Source organism: Enhydra lutris, unplaced genomic scaffold (assembly GCF_002288905.1).
Source record: "Enhydra lutris kenyoni isolate GAN:26980312 unplaced genomic scaffold, ASM228890v2 scaffoldscaffold57, whole genome shotgun sequence".
In the NCBI taxonomy this organism is placed as follows: domain Eukaryota; kingdom Metazoa; phylum Chordata; class Mammalia; order Carnivora; family Mustelidae; genus Enhydra; species Enhydra lutris.
The window spans coordinates 7,310,019-7,324,018 of NW_019154141.1; the positions used below are offsets into that span (position 1 = coordinate 7,310,019).

The 14,000-nt window shown below is 47.9% G+C and overlaps 1 protein-coding gene across 1 annotated transcript in view; it reads left to right on the top strand.

Annotated features, from left to right (window-relative positions):
- LOC111158102 (phosphatidylinositol transfer protein, cytoplasmic 1) overlaps positions 1 to 14,000 on the top strand; it is a 250,653-nt gene that overhangs the window by 118,755 nt on the left and 117,898 nt on the right. The window contains exon 2 of the mRNA XM_022519945.1: positions 9,706 to 9,854. Coding sequence (XP_022375653.1) covers positions 9,706 to 9,854 — 149 coding nt within the window. The remainder of the gene's footprint in view (positions 1 to 9,705; positions 9,855 to 14,000) is intronic.

Below are 14,000 nucleotides of genomic sequence, written 5' to 3' on the forward strand. Positions count from 1 at the left end.
CTTGTGTTGAGGATGGTGGAATCAGCGGTCAGCGTGCATTTGTATTCAGTTAATCATTCTTTCCCTTCTGCTAGGGTCTTTGCAAGGGGACGTAGTCAAAACCACATTACTGGGCACCTGGGTGGTTGGTTAAGCAACTGCCTTCGTCTCAGGTCATAAGCTTGGGTTCATGGGATCGTGGAATCGAGGGCTCGAGGGCTTGAGTCCTGCATCAGGCTCCTTTCTCAGTGGGGAGTCTGCTTCTCCTTCTCTGTCTGTGCCCTGCCCCCCTTGTGCACCCTCTCAAGTAAATAAATAAAATCTTCAAAAAAAAAAAAAAAAAGTTACTTGGGAGCAGCAGCACTGTGAATGTTCCAGAACGCTGATACTAATTAAAGACATTTCACTTTAGGGCACCACGAGCCAGACAACTAACTGGCTGGTGGCAGGAATCATGGCACTCTTGCAACATTGTCTTTGAGGGAAGTTCCTGTGTTGTTCTCCTGTATGCTCAGCTCTACACCATCAAGTTAACTTCTAAACCAAAGATCCATTAAATGTAACCGTCCCTGTTCTTTTTTTTTTTTTTTTAAGATTTATTTATTTATTTATTTGAGAGAGAGAGAGAGAGAAAGAGGATGTGAGAGAGAGAGAGAGTGAGCACCAGACATGGGAGGGTCAGAGGGAGAAGCAGGCTCCCCACTGAGCAGGGAGCCCAATGCAGGACTTGATCCTGGAACCCCGGGATCATGAGCTGAGCTGAAGGCAGTTGCTTAACCAACTGAGCCACCCAGGTGCCCAAACGTCCCTGTTCTTTAAAAAATTTTTTCATAACGGAAAAAAAAAATTTTTTTCACATGATAAAAAGAGAACCACTGATAGATGGCTAGCTTGAGGTACAACGCAGGTGAGCCACTCTCCTGGGAGGATGACCAGTTCGCAGACTTTTTTAAGAATTGTGATGAGGGTGGGGCACCTGGGTGGCTCAGTGGGTTAAAGCCTCTGCCTTCACCTCAGGTCATGATCCCAGGGTCCTGGGATCGAGCCTCACATCTGGTTCTCTGCTCTGTGGGGAGCCTGCCTCCTCCTCTCTCTCTGCCTGCCTCTCTGCATACTTGTGATCTCTGTCAAATAAATAAATAAAATCTTAAAAAAAAAAAAGAATTGTGATGAGGTTGAGGGACTGGGTAAATAGGTGATGGGGACGAAGGCATGCACCTGTCATGGTGAGCACGCCGGGTGTCGTTAGGAAGTTTTGAGTCACTATACTGTACCAACCTGAAACAGTACACTGGATGTTAACTCTACTGGATTTTAAATATAAGCATAATGGAAAATAAAAAATAATAATGGAGCTGAAACAGACGTCACATAAAATTGATCATCTTAACCATTTTTAAGGGTACAGTTCGGTGGCTTTGAGTGCATTCACAGTGTTGGGCAACCGTCACTACCATCTGTCTCCAGAACATTTTCATCATCCTGTTACACACTAACCGCCCGTCCCCCCTGGCAACCACCATTCTTCTTTCTCTACCCTTGAACTTGACTACTCTAAGTACCTCATGTAAGTGGAGGTTCCCAGGCTTTTTTACATTTGGGAAGTGTTCAGTCTGACGACCATCTATTCAGATTCTCACAGAAGGAAAAGTTCTTGGGCGCATGGTCCAATGTTCTTTGGTGTTTGCGTCGCACAGGTGTGTGGCAATGCCTTGTTCTGGCGTCCCTTGCGGACTGTGGCATTACAGGGAGATGAGCGAAACAGAGCTTAAGACCCAGGCCGCTCGTCGACCCACAGAAGGAGCAATGGCCGTGACGGCTTGTGTACAATTTTACATTTTACAAAGCATTTTAATTTGTAAGTTGTTTCCCACTTGATTCTCACCTGTCCTGTGAGGTATTTTGTTAGTCCCATTTTAATTATCAGAAACTGTGGCTTGGATAAATAAATTGTCTAAGGTTACAGAACTAATCAAAGGCCACATCAGGACTTTGGCTCCAGATTTCGATTTTTAAAACCCCGGTGCTTTCCACCACAGCACGCTGGGAGCAATTATCACCTCTCCAGAGCCCTGGTAATCGCCAGTCCTCAGAAGAGGAAAAGCTTCTCCAAATGCATTCCTAATTGTCAGTGCCCCACCTCGTTAGCCTGGACACACGTGGAAACCCTTGCCTGACCAGCCAGCCTCCGAAGTCTTGCTGTGGCAGGGTGGCCTCTCAGTCCCCCTTGGCCCAGATGAGGGTCTGGACCAGCACCGTCCAGCAGAAATATGGGAGGCACAAATGCAAGCCACATAGGTAATTCAGAATTTTCTAGTAGCCCCATTAAAGTAAGAAGAAACAGGTGTGGTTAATTTTTAAAAAGATTTTATTTGTTGATTTATTTGAGTGAGAAAGAGAGCATGAGTGGGGGAGGGTCAGAGGGAGAAGCAGACTCCCCGCCAAGCAGGGAGCCTGATGTGGGACTCAATCCGAGCACTCCAAGATCATGACCTGAGCCAAAGGCAGACGCTTAACCAACTGAGACACTCAAGCTCCCTGAAGTTAATTTTTTTAAAAAGATATTATTTATTTATTTGACAGAGACAGAGATCACAAGTAGGCAGAGAGGCAGGCAGAGATAGAGGAGGAAGCAGGCTCCCTGCTGAGCAGAGAGCCCGATGTGGGGCTCGATCCCAGGACCCCGAGATCATGACCTGAGCCAAAGGCAGAGGCTTTAACCCACTGAGCCACCCAGGCGCCCCTGAAGTTAATTTTTTAAAAGATTTTATTTATTCATTTGAGAGTGAGAGCGCACAAGCAGGGGAAGGGGCAGAGGGAGAGGCAGGCTCCCCGCCAAACAGAACCACCTCTGAGTGGGGAGCTGGAGGCAGATGTTTAACTGAGGTACCAGGGCACCCCACAGGTGAGGTTCGTTTTAAGAATAGATTTCAGTTACCCATTATGTCTAAAATACTATGACTTCAATATGTAATCAACATATGGATTATGTGTAAAAACATGTTTTGTTGTGGTTGTTACTAAGCCTTCAAAATCCAGTGTGCATTTTACATGTAGAGCAATCCCAAGTCAGGTCCTAAATTTTCAACGGAGGCATCTGATCTGAGTTTACACTTGATGAGAATTTCTAGCTGAATAGGTAGATTCACATACCTAAGATGTTTCAACTCTGTGTAAAAGTTTTCTAAGCAGCCGCATCAAGGGTCAGTTTTAAAATTTAAATTAATTAAAATGAAAGAAAATTTAAAATTTCAGCCCCTCCACAGCACAGGCCATGTTTCAAATGCCCACTAGCCTTGTGGCTACCACGCCAGACAGCACAGGTCTCGGCGAATGGCTAAGGCTGGCCCAGACCGGAGTAAGCACCAGGTAGCTAGAACAGGAGGCCGCAGACTTTCCCTGTGAAGAAGGGTCAGCTAGTAAACGTTTTTAACTTTTCAGGCCATATAGTCTCCACTCTTTAAAAAACAAGCATCAACCCATGTAGCTGGCCAGCCACTGGACCAGAACATTTGTCCTGGTGCCTTGGCTGGGCCGTGGGTTACAGAAAACAGCCCGCTCTAGCCCCTAGCATTCTGAGAGGAGGTTGTTAAAGGCTAGACTCATTGTATCTCCTTCCCTGTGTGTAGTTACAATTTTGGCCCCACTTGGAATGAAGACGGCAGTGCACCTGAAGATAAAACGTTTCGGGCTCTCTTTGCAGTGTGCATTTTGCACATCGTGAAGCAATTGTTTAAGTGTGTGTTGAGGCCCATCCGTGTACTAACAGTGGAGAAAGCTGGAAGAGCTTCGACAAAAGTATGACTAGTGGCGTGAATAATGTGGCAAACTTCAAAGAACACCAAATTGTGTCACCTCCTGCTTGTTCCTCCATCCACAAAGCCGGAGAGAGATAGGCAGGAATCATGCCCATTTCACAGATGGAAAAATACATGGTGTTGTGTTAAGTCAGAGGGCCAGATGTCACTCCGTGATTACCAGGTCGTGTGGCATCCATCCATTTTGATGGCAAAAGCAAAAGTAGACGTGCATTTTAATTCCTGGGACAGGGTTTTGGATGTCCTGAGTCCTGTCTTTGGGGAATAACTCCGTCCAGAGTTGGTAACATTTATTACAGCCATTGCCTCCACTTTTGACATCCTGATGTTTAGAAATGGTATCAGGACCAATGGAGACAGAGAAAGGGGACAGGAAGGGAGGACACGGGGATTGATTAGAGGGAAGATGATAGCCCCCTCCCCCACCACCTTGGTTCTTTAGGATGGGGAAATATGAGAGTCGGACCTAACAGAGATCTCTGAGGCTCAACACTTGGGAAGGGGCAGTGAAGTGGAAACCAGTCATAGCTTGGGGTTCTGTTGAGCCTAAAACTTTGGGTCCAGTACTTGTGGCAAGTTTTTGGTGACACTCGATCAATCATCTATATACTCAGGAGTTCTGGCTTAGAGCCACCTTTTCTAAAATCAAGGTTGGAGGGCGCCTGGGTGGCTCAGTGGGTTAAAGCCTCTGCCATTGGCTCAGGTCGTGGTCTCAGGGTCCTGGAATCAAGACCCGCATCGGGCTCTCTGCTCTGCGGGGAGCCTGCTCCACCCCCCACCCCCACCTGCCTCTCTACTTGTGATCTCTGTCAAGTAAATAAATAAAATCTTTAAAAAAATAATAAAATCAAGGTTTGAGGTTGAACTGTATTTTTTTTTTAAGATTATTGATTGATTTGAAAGAGAGAGACAGAGTGGGGGTGGGTGGAAGGCCAGAGGGAGAGAGAGAATCTCAAACGGACTGCCCGCTGAGCGTGGAGCCCAGTGCAGGGCTTGGACCTCATGACTCCGAGATCACCACCTGAGCTGGAATCAAGAGTCGGATGCTTAACCATCGGAGCCCCCCAGGTGCCTGTCGGGTTGAACTGTACTGAGTAATTTGATTGTGTCCAGTCATAGAGTTTGCAGTCGTTATCGACTGATGAAAACGCTCGGCTTCCCCGGGCACATTTATGCGACTGTGCCTTCCTTCCAGTTTTGCGGCTCTATGAAACACGCAGCACTGTGTGCAAGTGGGAAGGATCTGAACCCCCATGATGTTTTTTGACTGTGGAGATCATTATTCGGGGTAGCTGTTCTGATGACGGCTCATGCGGGGCTCAGCCCTGCAGCACGGAGCTGTCGCTAATCATGATTGCCTGTAATGATGATTACCCAAACTCTGGAATTATAACAATTGATTTTACAAAGTTAGAGCATAATTGCTCCGTTCTTCCACATGTGGGCACAGTTTAAACAACTTTGATCTTTCACACGATCTCAGGCTCAGGTCATTCAGCTTCTGAAATAGCCAAGTTCAGAGGCAGTGGCTCCCAGCTATCCCCTTTTTCAAAATCATGGTGAGGCCGAGACTTGTGAAAGCCATTCACCTGTCAGAGAAATAAGGGCTGAACTTGGGTAGAGAAGAAACAGGACGGACCCCATGATGTTCAAATACCAGCTCTGCCATGTGGCCTGGAGAAAGTCACCCCCGCATGAGACTCAAGTCTCCTGGTCACCAGATTGTTATCCATTCTCTCACTTCGAAGTCTTTCCTTTTTTTTTTTTTTTTTTTTTAAAAGATTTTATTTATTTATTTGAGAGAGAGAGAGTTCGTGCATGAGTAGGGCGAGTGGCAGAGGAAGAAACAGACTCCCCGCTGAGCAGGGAGCCTGACACGGGGCTCGATCCCAAGACCCCGGGAACGTGACCTGTGCCAAAGGAAGATGCTTAACCGACTGAGCCCCCCAAGCGCCCCTCTGGCTTCAAAGTCTGAAGAGCCCTGCGGAACCTTTGCATTCGGCAGACTTCCTTTGCCGTATGGGTTTGCTTGGAGACAGTGATGAGGAATGTGGTATTTTCACTAAACTAGAGATAGAGCTTTGCAAAAAAATGAGAGTTAAAGAGGAAAGAAAAGGCAGTCGCCCTAAAGATGGAACATTTTGGCTTAGTAGTTGCTGATGACTGCCTTTGCCGCCTTGGCCCTGGTGGCTTTTCGGCATCTAGCGTGTGTGCCAGCCAGACCCCCAACGTCCCTCTCCCTCCCAAGAGTCTGCATGTAAAAGCGCTGGGATGGCCCGGGATCCAACATTGAAGGAGTCTTCCTGGTGATTTGGAGATAGATGGTTCAAGGACTATCTCCGTCCTGCCCTCTACCCTGTGTCACCGAGAAACTGCTTACTACATGTGTCTGTTGTGAGTTAATTTGTGGTTTAAAAGCAAGACCAAAACCTCTGCTTCTGGATGGCCCCGATCCCAGCAGAGCAGGCCTGACGTGCTGGGGAAGGAAAGAAGTGACGGTTGCCGAGCCCTTGACCGTCACCGTGTCTGGGCTTGAGTGTCCCGCCACCCCCACTCGTGTCACCTGCGTTACCGCATCCAGTGTCTGTCGGTCGCCCCCAGACTGACGTGATCTCAGTGAGCTAAGGCTGGCGTCTGCCCGGCACTGGCTCATTCGGGAGCCGCTGGAATGATCAATGAGGCTGAGTGGCTGGGCCCTTCCCTGGCCGCTGGTGAATCAGCTCCCAGCCGCCTCGGCCCGATCCCTTCTCCACAGAGCAGGAAGCACCTGAGCCAGCGCTGACTCGCGTCTGGCTAATGGCCCTTCTGGGTCATGTGTTGTCCTTGATGCCATATATCTTTCATACATGAGTGGGCTGCGGCTCCGAAAGATGGTGCGGCGGTGGTAGGCCTCTCCCTTCTGCCAGCCCCTGCCCCCCCCCCCCCGCCCCCAAAGCCCTTGATGGGTTTTGGTTTTAGGCGGACCTGCGTCAGAAATAGAGTCAACACTTAAAAAAAAAAAAAAATTTGAGCTGAAAAATCACATCCCATAAAATTCATCATGTTGAGGTCAGGTCGGTGGTACCTGGTACATTCCCAGTGTTGTACAACTACCACTCTGTCCAGAACCAGAACACTTTGATCCCTTCCAGAGGAAACCCTGTGCCCGTTGTATTGGTTTGCCAATAAGACCACCATAACAGCACACCACAGGCTGAGTGATTGAACCACCCGAATTTGATAGCTTCATGGTTGTGGATGCTGGAAGGCCAGGATCAGGATGCCGGAAGGCAGGGTTGGTTCCTTCTGAAGGCCATAAGGGACGGAGCTAGTCCATCAGTTCTTGGCTTAGAGATGATGTCTTCTTCCTGCGTCACATCGTGCTGTCTTCCTTCCCTCTGTCTCTTTGTCCAACTTGCCCTATGGGTAAGGACACCAGTCCTGGGACACCTGGGTGGCTCAGTGGGTTTAGCCTCTGCCTTCAGCTCAGGTCCTGATCTCAGGGTCCTGGGATCGAGACCCACATCGGGCTCTCTGCTCAGCAGGGAGCCTGCTTCCCGCCCCCCCTGCCCTGCCTCTCTGCCTACTTGTGATCTCTGTTTGTCGAATAAATAAGTAAAATCTTAAAAAAAAAAAAAAAAAGGACACTAGTCCTGTTGATTAGTGCCCTCCCTAATGACTTCATTTTAACTTGATGACCTTTGTAAAGACTCCGTCTCCAAACAGGGTCACCCTTTGAGGTACTGGGACTTCGACATAGGATTTTGGGGAAACAGAGTTCAAGCCATTATACCCATTAAACTGTATCAGTATGGGTAGTTCATTCCTTTTGATGGCTAAATAACATTCCATGGTAGGCAAACCCTTGTTTTTTGAACACCAAGTACAAAGCAGCTGTCAGTGTGGTCGCCAGCCCCTGGGCAGCCGGGGCACCCTTCCTGTGTGAGGCTCGTGTGCCCGTCTTTGTAAGGGGGAGTGTGACGTCACAGGTGTATCTCAAGAATCCCCAATCTGTAAATTTTTCTTACTGTCTTCCTTCTTTATTATTATTATTACTATATTTGAGAGAGAGTGTGAGTTAGGGAGGGGCAGAGGGCGAGGGAGAATCTCAAGCAGGCTCCATGCTTGGTGCAGATCGCAACGTGGGGCTCGATTTCAGGACCCCGGGATCATCACCTGAGCCAAAACCAAGAGTCAGTTACTTAACCGACCGAGCCACCCACGTGGCCTGCCGTCTTTCTTCCTGAAAGGAGTCCTAGTTAGTCTTTATAGGCAGAAGTAGGAGCCAGACTTACTCAAGGGGAAGCAGGTCAAGCTTCTGATTGAAAATAAATTCACAGACAGATTTTTATCTTTGATTTCTCTCCCTTTCTTGCTCTTATCCTCAGCACTCCCTCTTCCCCAGAGTGTGTGCAGCAAGTACACACATGTGCACGCACGTACACACTCACGTTAGAAGCATTTTAAAGTGCAGATCATTCTGGGAACGGGTGTGGGACAGGCAGCACTGCCCGGGGAGAAGACCCAGCCTGTTGCTCTTGGTTATGTTGATTATGTCATGGTTACTGGGCCTGGGCCCTAGGGCTGCCCTCAGACCGGAGGCCCTCAGATTTTCTTTACAGTCCCCTCCTTGCACCCGCCTCCCAATGAAACAGGGCCCTTTGGAGGTATGTGTCCTCTCAGTCTTAGGGCACTCTGTGCTGTCGATTTGTCCATTTCACTACCCCCTTACCTTAAAATCTCTTTCTCACCTTCTTTCTCTCTCTCAAAAATAAAATAACATAAAATCGATTTCTGTTTCTGATGCACAGACAGGAGACCTACATCCCAGCTGGCCTGGGCTCTCTGGGCAACAATCCAGAACAGCCCACCATTATTTTGTTGCAGATTCAGGCCCCTTATCCCCTTCCCAGAGGCCTTGACGACGTGATGCAGTGTGTGCGTGTTCCTTCACACCGAACCTGCGGGAAGGACCACAGCTGGGGGGCATCGTCGTGCCTCCTGACTCTGAGCAGACATCCCTCTTGCAAAAGTCATTTTACTCCCTCCTTCCTCTCTCTCTGCCTCTCTCTTTTCTCCAACCAATTAGTTTTGCCGCCTTGAGAGTTCACTGGGGGAAGGCATGGCACGCCAGTGGGCCCTGGGGTTTTCAGAGAGGCAGGAGGGAGAGTAGAACAGCTCAAAAACGCAGACAAGACAGAGAATGTTCACAGTCTCTGTTGCTCCCTGTTACCATTTTCCTGTAAGTACATGTGGCTTCTGGGACCTCGAGCTGGAAGGCTCTACACTGTGGGTGGAATTGGACAGAAAGGAGTTAAAGATGCCTTAGACTTCCATCATTGCGGATCAGTCTGTGAATACAGGTTCCATTCATGGTGGGCCCTGGCCAGCTGGAGTCTGTTAAAGCTTCCAGGTGATTCTCACATCCAGCCACCCTTGAAAACAGCTGTTCTAGGGGACAGAGAACTTGAGGACACTTACAGAGTCGGAGAGGGGTGCCAGAAGAGTTAGGTGACTTCTAGTCTCCATGTGCCCACCCATGTAGTTAATGAGACAGAAAAGGGGTAGAAATAACATATCCTGGCCTGTTTGTTGCCACACAAAATAGGATGTTTGCACCATTTAACCCCGTAGGGCCAGAGTGGAATGGGGGGCTCCAGGGTTGTGTTCTTCCTGCTGCTGCCCATGGGTTGGGGGGCTGCCAGCCACCCCAGCAGGCATCACCCAGGAGGTGGAAACTGTTCACGGGAACACGCCGTATCTCCACTCGACTCACAACTGATTCTCCTCCTCGCTCCGGAGGAAAAATAACACGAGGCCCATGTGTCTGCCTTCTTTCTCTGGCGGAAAGTGCCAACTGTCGGGGGGGTGGTGTTTCCGAAGGCAGGCTGTGGGCTGACTGACCTCTCTGTCACTGTGTGTTTTGTAGTACAAAATCGGACAGCTGTACATGATCAGCAAGCACAGCCATGAACAGAGCGACCGCGGAGAAGGGGTGGAGGTCGTCCAGAATGAACCCTTTGAGGATCCTCACCATGGCAACGGGCAGTTCACCGAGAAGCGGGTGTATCTCAACAGGTGAGTCGTGGCAGCTGGCCATCCGCCTTTGGGCTGTCCGACCTCACTGGAGCCTTCTGGCCCACCCCTTTGGCTGTGGTGGAGGCCGTGTCTGGGATAAAAAGGTGACTTGGAAGTCAGTACAGCTGCCTCTCTCCATCCACCCATCTAGCTGCTTCTAAAACCAGAACTCCCGCCTTCTGCAATAGCGTCTTCAATTGCGTTTGCAGTAGGCGGACCTTTCCTCTTACCTTTCCTGCCCCTTGGATGACATGTGAAGATGAAATCTGGTCTTAAGGAATACAACTCTTTATCTTCTCCCTCTGGTTCAGTGCTCACAGTGGGAAAGGGATGGCTTCGCCTGTTTGTTGTAGAAGAGCGACAACGATGGCGGTGTGCCATCGGGGTCTTAACTTAGTAGCCGTTCCACTGACCGCCGTACGCTTACTCAGGTGTTCACAATGGGAACCGACACAATGCGGGGCCACCCGTGACCAAAGTGATACGCAGTGCTCAAGGGGACCCAGCCTTCCCAAGGTAGAGGTTGTCATTGCTCCTTTGGAAGGGTAAGGAACCAAGGGACATAAACCCAGCACTCGTCAGGACTGCCATGGGCTTTGCAAAGTATATCCTTTACTCTCTTGCCGTTTTCTTATCATTAGTGGCAGAGTTGGTTACTGGAGCTTGTCTGATCTTCTCCCCACCCTCTACCCTCTTCCAGCCCATCTTTTTTCAGTTCCTCTCTCCTAGATCAGGACATTTGTATAGTCATATGAAATACATTTTATTGAAATTAACTGTCTGCCCCAGTGAGCTAGTGTGTGACTGGTTCCATCTCTGCCGTCATCTCTGTGCATACTCTTTACCCTCACCTATGGCTTCTCCTCTTGGCCCATACGTGATCTTTTTAGAACACATTTCCAACATGATAACTGGGCAGTGCGTCCGTTTACTCACTGATACTCGTAGCTGTTTATCCATTCTCTGTGCCTCTACCATGAGACATTTCTGAGAGGAGCTGTACTGGGATTCTGCCGGGCACACACGGCCTTCACCAGCCAGCAGGCTGAACTGAACTATTCCCCTATTCCTTCTTCTTCTTCTTCTTTTTTTTTTTTTTTTTTAAAGATTTTATTTATTTTTTTTATTTGACACACGGAGAGAGAGAGAGAGAGCGATCACAAGTAGGCAGAGCAGCACACAGAGAGAGGGGGGGAGGGGAAGCAGGCTCCCTGCTGAGCAGAGAGCCCAATGCGGGGCTCGATCCCAGGACCCTGAGATCATGACCTGAGCCGAAGGCAGAGGCTCAACCCACTGAGCCACCCAGGCGCCCCTGGACTATTCCTTCTTGATGGGAGCATTTGGGTCTTGTCACTGGGTGTATGGAAATCTCTCAGGCAGATACCCTGACAGTGAAGGCCTTGGGCTAATTAAACCGACTTGTTTTAATCTACCCAGGGATGCAATATCAGGGAATTCCTGAGTCACCATGAAATGCAAATGAGATTGATCTTGTTCATCTATTAGGAGCTGTGAATTCCCAGGATTTGGAACCAGTTCAGCCTCCAGCCAGCTGCTGATTTGCAAGAGTAGCTGAGCCCTGGGACTGGCCTGAGGATGACTTCCTTGCAGAGAGACCCGTTTCTCAAGATGCTGCTTTGGCATCCTTAGTGTGGAGGGTGAAAATCAAATACTGAGCCGGAATCACCTCCGTAGAGCAAACAGGAGTGAGGGTGATGTGAGAAAATAGAGACCTACGGGAAATTCCATTTTTTTGGCGGATGATTGCCTTTTCCCAAATTGTTGCTGAGGGAATGTTCCGTATGTACCAGATTAAAAAAAAAAAATTTTTTTTTAGAAAATTTTGTATCTTTTATTTTTATCCTGAAACAGAGCAAGAAGTGTCCAGCTGTCTCTGTCATGTCTGTTTTCTCTACCAAAATATATGATGTTTATTTTAAAGGAGAATAATAAACATTGGTAAGAGGGAAATTTGTTATAAATAGAATATCTGGACTTCCAGTAATAGAAACTAAAAAGATTAATGTGGACTCTCCCCCCCCACCTCCTATGACAAACACAGGATGAAATATAACAATATAAAGTTGAGCTCCAAACAAAGAAAGGGAAATCCTTAGGTACGAGAAGTAAAGAGGAAACACAAACCAGAATGGAAAGCAGATGAGCTCAGGCTCAGGAAGCTGGGATATGTCAGAGCTGACATGTAGGGGGATGTCATGGCCTCAGAGGGACAGGAAGTGTGGCTTTGGGCCCCTATGAAAGTGGGGCGCGGGGAGCTGAGAAGCGTGCACCAAAATCTTTCTTGACAATGGAGTACCGAGAGAGGATACCACTCAGAGGCAGGTGTTGACAGAACTCCTAAAGGTTGTACTTGAAGTAAAGGGAAACTGAACCCAAGAAGGAGGGAAGGCACAAGAGGTAATGAAAAACAAGGAAGTGGGAGGGGCATGTGGGTGGCTCTGTACTTTAAGCATCTTGATCTTGGTTGGGATACATACAGCCTTGTCCGCGGGGAGCCTGCTTCTCCCTCTCCCGCTGCCCCAACCCTCCCCTCCGCTCCTGCTCTCTTTCTTTCTCAAATAAATAAATAAAATCTTTTTTTAAAAACTGACAAACATATGGGCAACTATGAATGAGCATAGGATGTTTTAAAAATACTAATAATGGGTAAGTGGGGGTATATTCGTAGAATTTTGTTAATTTGTTTATTTAAAGATTTTATTTATTTGAGAGAGAGAGAGTGAAAGAGCACAAGCTGGGGGAGGGCCAGAGGGAGAAGCAGGCTCTCTGCTGAGCAAGAAGCCAGGCACGGGGCTCCATCCTGGGACCCTGAGATCATGATTTGAGCTGAAGGTAGATGCTTAACTAACTGAGCCACCCAGGTGCCCCTATTTGTAGAATTTAAATAATGGACAATAATTCACCTGTACATGTGTTCATGCGCTCTCTCTTTTAAAAACAAAATAAAAGGGCGCTTGGGTGGCTCAGTGAGTTTAAGCCTCTGCCTTCAGCTTAGGTCATGATCTCAGGGTCCTGGGATCGAGTCCCACATCGGGCTCTGTGCCCGACAGGGAGCCTGCTTCCTGCCCCCCCGCACCCGCCTGCCTCTCGCCTACTTGTGATCTCTCTGTCAAATAAATAAATAAAATCTTAAAAGAAAAAAATAAGAACAAAAAATTTAAAAAGACAGAATTTGAGGATATAATCCTAAAATTCCCAATTATTATAGCTTTATAAAAAGCCTTGATAATCTGGAAGGGCAAGTCCCTTCTACTTACTCAATTTTTCCAAAATTTTTTTTTAATTTAACTTTACTTATTTATTTGACAGAGAGAAACAGCAAGAGAGGGAACATAAGCAGGGGGAGTGGGAGAGGGAGAAGCATGCTCCCCGCAGAGCAGGGAGCCTGATTCAGGGCTCGATCCCAGGACCCTGGGATCATGACCTGAGCCGAAGGCGGACGCTTAACAGCTGAGCCACCCAGGCACCCCTCCAAAATTGTTAATACAATTTTAAGATTTGAAAGCCACCAAGTGATATGAAGAATGACTGAAGAAACCAAAGACATTTAACCTAGGAAAGCTGGACCCAGGGCGTGTAATGGTGTGGGCAAGTGGGAAAAGAATTAGATCTGCATATTCTGAGACCCCAAAAGGAACATTTGGACCAAGACCCAGGGGTGAGAATGCCGGGAGAAAGAGCTAGGCTCAGCTGAAGGAAGAAATGTATGTGAGCCATGTGCGAACACACTGGGGTGCCTTACAGTCAGTGACATGAGTGGAGGCACCCACTTACCGTCTGTCCTTAAGCAGATCCAAACAGCAAATAGGTGGTTAAACTGGGCATCCTTTCAGTTCCTTTTCAACCCTAATTGTCTATGCTCAAAGGAAGTTGAGGACATTATCATGACTTACCTCCAGCATACAGAAATGAATGCCCAATGAGGCCCAGGAGAAAAGTACCTTCTGTTCCCTTTGCACAAGTCTGAACCATCATTTTATAATTTAAAAGGCTCTTGGAATATTTGGAAGAGTATGGCACATATCTTAGAACCAGGGAGATTATGGCTTCGTACAAGAAAAGGAAAAAAAATGTTTATGTGACATACTATAAAATAATAAGGCAGATTTCCATAATCATAAAAGA